This window comes from Acyrthosiphon pisum, chromosome X (genome assembly GCF_005508785.2).
Source record: "Acyrthosiphon pisum isolate AL4f chromosome X, pea_aphid_22Mar2018_4r6ur, whole genome shotgun sequence".
Lineage (NCBI taxonomy): Eukaryota > Metazoa > Arthropoda > Insecta > Hemiptera > Aphididae > Acyrthosiphon > Acyrthosiphon pisum.
Genome location: NC_042493.1, coordinates 104,843,342 through 104,848,159, shown reverse-complemented (window position 1 = coordinate 104,848,159; position 4,818 = coordinate 104,843,342). Strand labels below are relative to the sequence as shown.

At 27.9% G+C, this 4,818-nt stretch overlaps 1 protein-coding gene across 1 annotated transcript; it reads right to left on the bottom strand.

Annotated features, from left to right (window-relative positions):
• Nucleotides 1-579: 579 nt before the first annotated feature.
• LOC107884664 (endoplasmic reticulum lectin 1-like) lies at nucleotides 580-3,613 on the bottom strand. Its single transcript, XM_029485368.1, has 9 exons — nucleotides 3,470-3,613; nucleotides 2,368-2,535; nucleotides 2,169-2,304; nucleotides 1,740-2,004; nucleotides 1,506-1,632; nucleotides 1,372-1,422; nucleotides 1,122-1,268; nucleotides 806-1,051; nucleotides 580-738 (listed from the first exon to the last, which is right to left on the bottom strand). Exons 1-9 carry the CDS (start codon nucleotides 3,611-3,613, stop codon nucleotides 580-582), a joined length of 1,443 nt encoding a protein of 480 aa, XP_029341228.1.
• Between the last annotated feature and the right edge of the window lie 1,205 nt (nucleotides 3,614-4,818).

The following is a 4,818-nucleotide window of genomic DNA, read 5'->3' as shown; positions in this document are numbered from 1 at the left end:
GAACAGGGAGAGGGAAGAGCACCACCTGGATCCGCTCTTGGTACAACTCAAGTATTAAAAAAAGTTTAAAATTTTAGAACCGGACCACTAAAATTTTGAATATTTGAAAAAAAAGCGCCCTGGTCCATAAAATGATCCATTTCTAACACTGCCTAATGTACAATTTTATTTAATCCTGTTTTAAAAAATATATATACATATAGTTAATCATTCTCCAAAAATTAAAAATCAAGAAAGTGTAAATATCCACCCCCACTTGACAAGCATTTTTAGTGGAATTGTAGTATCATGTACCATAGATTAAATAACAATAGTTCAAGTAAGACTATTATATATTTGGACCCATTGTATTTGGCAATAAATAAATAATAAACAATATATACAAACAAACAATAATAGTGTGCAGTGTTTTATAACTCAATTTAAATTATTTTCTTTTTAACGTTAAACACTTCAGTTTTTTGTTCAACAGGTGGAATTGTATTTTTTTTTATTTTCTTCAGAATATTGCTCTGCTTTATCCAACATTTGTGTTTGAAGTGGAATATTAATTTTTATGTTTTCTATGTCGTAAAGTGGCTAGATGTTGAAAATTCCATATTCATCCATTGGCCCATTAATTATTTCACATAGTGACGGTGATTCTATTGTCAAGATGTATTTACATGTTTTTGGCTCTAACAAATAGAGCACTACTGATTCTTCGTTATACCGATCTTTTACACATTTATATCGTACCTGAAAAAAAATTTCGGGATTATGATGACAGTTGAATAGTTAATACTTAATAATATTTATTTATTACCTCAGTCTCTCGTTTATCACCAGTTTTTTGACAGACAGATCCTGAAGAGTAAAAATGAGATATAACTCTTTTCTTGCCAAAAGCATCAAGTTTAGGTGTTTTCTGTGGATTTTGAGATACCCACTTTATATGTTCATCTATATTTAACGTTCCCAAAACAACAATTTCTTCCTGTTTTCCTTTTTCTTTGTGCACTTGTCGTATGTATTTATTGTAACATATTTCATATTTCCACCACCCAGAACCCTATAATAATTAATAAATATGCATTATTACTATTGAGAACATTATGTTTTTAATGCTGTTTTTTGCTTACTCCATATAAACATAAATCTCCATTCACATACTCTTTAATTTCATTGTTTGGTGTTTTGGAGTGCGTTAATAAAGAATCTTCTTTTGAAAAATTTAATTCTGATTCTTTATTTGGTTGTATTTTAACCTGTATATTGGTTTCTCCGTTCTTGAAAAATAAATAATTAATAATATATAAGAAAAAATAAATTTCAATATGAAAAATAATCAAGAAAAAAATGGAAGATAATTTAAAAAATAATATATTAAACCTTATCTATTGAAGCAGCGAATATGAAATTTTCCTTTTCATTGGGAGGATCCTTTAAAAACAATAAATAAAACATGCATCTGGTAAGCAAACTGTACAAAATGTATACTAAAAATAAAACAAGTTAAGACTTACAGTTAGCTTATTTATTTGCTTTTTCAATTTAGATGTTTTAGACTGAAGGACTTTCAAATTGTGGGGCTTACTCATTGAATCACCAATTGGAAGGCAATCAATATTTAATTCATTAATGATTGGTGGCCTATTTAAATTATTAAAAATTAACTTAACGTAATAGCACGGAAACATTAGTTTTATAAAAATAATATTGAATATATTATTTATTAATTTTGAATAATGAATACTAACTTGTACCAAGGATGTGTGCATAAAAAGTATGTTAAAATGATTACTTCATATTGGCATGTGGCTGTTTCTTTTACTGAAAACACATTATGTTTGGGTTGAGGATGACAAATATACAAGACATTGGTTTGTCTTGGTCTACCACTGAGGTCACAAACTGTGCCGTCAGACATGTTCATTTTAAAATAGGGTAGGCTTACACCATCAACTTTTCTTGTCATTGTTGGTCCTGGATGATTTAAATTTGCTAATCTTTTCAGTTCCTCCTCTGTAAAACCACATAATTTAATGAAGTAACGTATCACAATATGTGTGACTCAGGATTGGTTATTTTTACACAAATGTCCTATTATTTATACTTTATTCTGGTAATATAATTTTCTGATTTATTTGTCTCAAATTGATTTCAAATTATTTTGTACGTAAGTTTACCTAATTTAAGACTATCAAACATTTTCCATTTTCCTAGGAAGTACTCTTCCTCTTTTTGTGCCTTCTCTTCGATATCGTTATGATATTGACGGACATGCCGCCCATGGCATACCTCATAATTCCAATAAGTATCGATCTGTTAATAAAAAAAATTGCAATTCAAATATTTTAAATGGTAGTTATAAAATATATCTCTTACTCTATAAGAGCAAGCTTGTTTTGTGAATAATGGAGATAACAGTTCCAATGGGCTAGGTCCGTTATAAGTTGTATCGGATTCTTTATTTACTTTATCTTTCTTTGGTAAAAAACATTGATATGATTCACCAATAGCTGTTTTTACATTTAACGTGTTTTCGTCTTGTTCCTGAAAAATGAACAATAAGTTATTGTCATCCGGTGTTAACTTGTCAGATCACTACCCTACTAACCCTATGAATTTAAATTAAGGTGCATGGTGCCAATGTTATTTTGTCTATAAAAATACACAGTACGGGAATAATAATCATGTCCTGTAGAATCAATTAAATTTGATCATTTTTTTTTTTTATTATTATTAATAGAGGGTAATATTCTACAGATCACATTGAACTTAGTGTTTCAATATTTTAATTTCAAACTTTATAATATGTATTTAAAAATAAAACAATTTTAAGCTATTTCTATAAATTATTATTTTATTTTAAACAAAATAAATATCAGACTTCAAGGCGGTCTGTAAGAAGTCTTCTTTCAGGTGAAATAATATTTATCAAAATTCTATAATTCTACAAGGCCTGAGAGTTAAGCTGTAAAGTCATATTTATTGATATAGGTAATACACCATATTATCCACCCTTCCTAAATAGGTACCAGGCAGTAGATAATGAGTTGGAAAGTATTATAATTAAGGTGGCAACTAAAATATATAATATGATTTTAAAATTGTACAGAATTGAGGAAAAATTTAAAAATTGGCACCAGGCAGCTTAACTCAAAAATAATATTTAGAATTGTATGTGTAGTTGGGATTTCAAGAAGATTTCAAGAGGTAGGTCTACTTCTTAAAAATATAGTCTTGCACATTTTCTTTTTAAATTTTATGATTTCAGAATTGTCCTCTGAAATGAAGTCATTGTACAGGATAGGTGGACCATAGATATGTCACAACAATTAAAATATTGTTGGTGGGATAGACATCAATCAAAAATAAGTAGTATGTTTTCCAATAACATACAATTTATATTTATATTGTTTATTCTTAATTACAACTATGCATTACTAAAATATTTATTTCAAAGTTTCAAATATTTAAAACTTACCTTCACCAATCGGTCAGTGACATATTTACCTGGCCAGTTTATTTTGTACAGTATATTATCATCGAATCCATTAAACTCTTGCGAATAGCAAAAGTTTAACGAAAAAACAATAAGAAATTTCGAATAAATTCTATATGACAACATCATAATATTATAATATAGTTCAAGATGAATTAATCTAAATAACAATGGTCAAAAATTCAAATGTAAGTATACTCAAATAATGTTTTTTACTGACATTCGATTTTTGACTTCGTCATTGTATAATATACAAAACAGATGGCTAAATGGCAACCACAAAAATACAGCAAAAATTTGTAAAAACAATAAACTGAATAAACATTATTCATTAAACCATTAGGTATGCTAGTCGAAATTTGACCGACGATACAATAATACAACATGGATTATGGGTATCTATAGAAGCACTATGGTAATAACGATATGCTTTAATCTTTATCAATATTTCGTATGTAACAAAAACGATTATAGATAACAGGTAATGCTTCGTGGGCTGGATCGGCGGTCAGAACCATGGTTTAATAGATATCTTAAACTACGGTCAGAACTCGTTACTCCGTAGTTCCATTAACTGCCGAGCGCTGCTAGTCAGACGTGTTAGATTTTCATTATTTCATATTATTATGTGTATAATCTATCACAGTTTGGGTACAATTTCACTTAGGTTACCCGCACTTTTTCTTTGAAAGTTAAGTTGATTGACGTTTTGAAAACTATGGTGCTAAAAAAATTCTCCCAAATCATAAGTTTTGAAGTTATAATCACTTGAAGTTCGCTATTTTCCGTATTTATATACACATATTATGCACAACGCTCTAGTTTACCACGCCTTTTACGAATTTACAAGGTTGGGAAAGTTAATGATTTTTTTAAACTCAATTAAGCAAGGCTGGGCATTAAAGAGTTAAAAAGTTAAAGTTAAGTTAATAAGTTAATTTTATATTAACTTTTTAACTTAACTAGTTAATTTTGGCTTTTCATTAACTTAACTGTTAACTTACTAATTTTTTTTTTAATTAACGTGAAATTAACGAGTTAATTTTTCATTTCAAGAAGTAAGTTAAGTTAATTTATTTTGTTTTTAATTTTATCATATTTCACTACTTCAGTATATTTCGTTTTCATGTCAAAAAATATTTATCGTGAATTGTTTAAAGTAAAAAATGTATATAATTCGAATTTAGCTAATATGGAAACACTGTATAAAATATAAACACTATAGTCTATAATTTAGTTTTGGGTTGGAAAAAAATTAAGTACGTTAGCGTCGTATAAACAAATTAACTTTTTTTTACCTTAATAAAAAGTTAACTAAAAGTGAGAAGGCT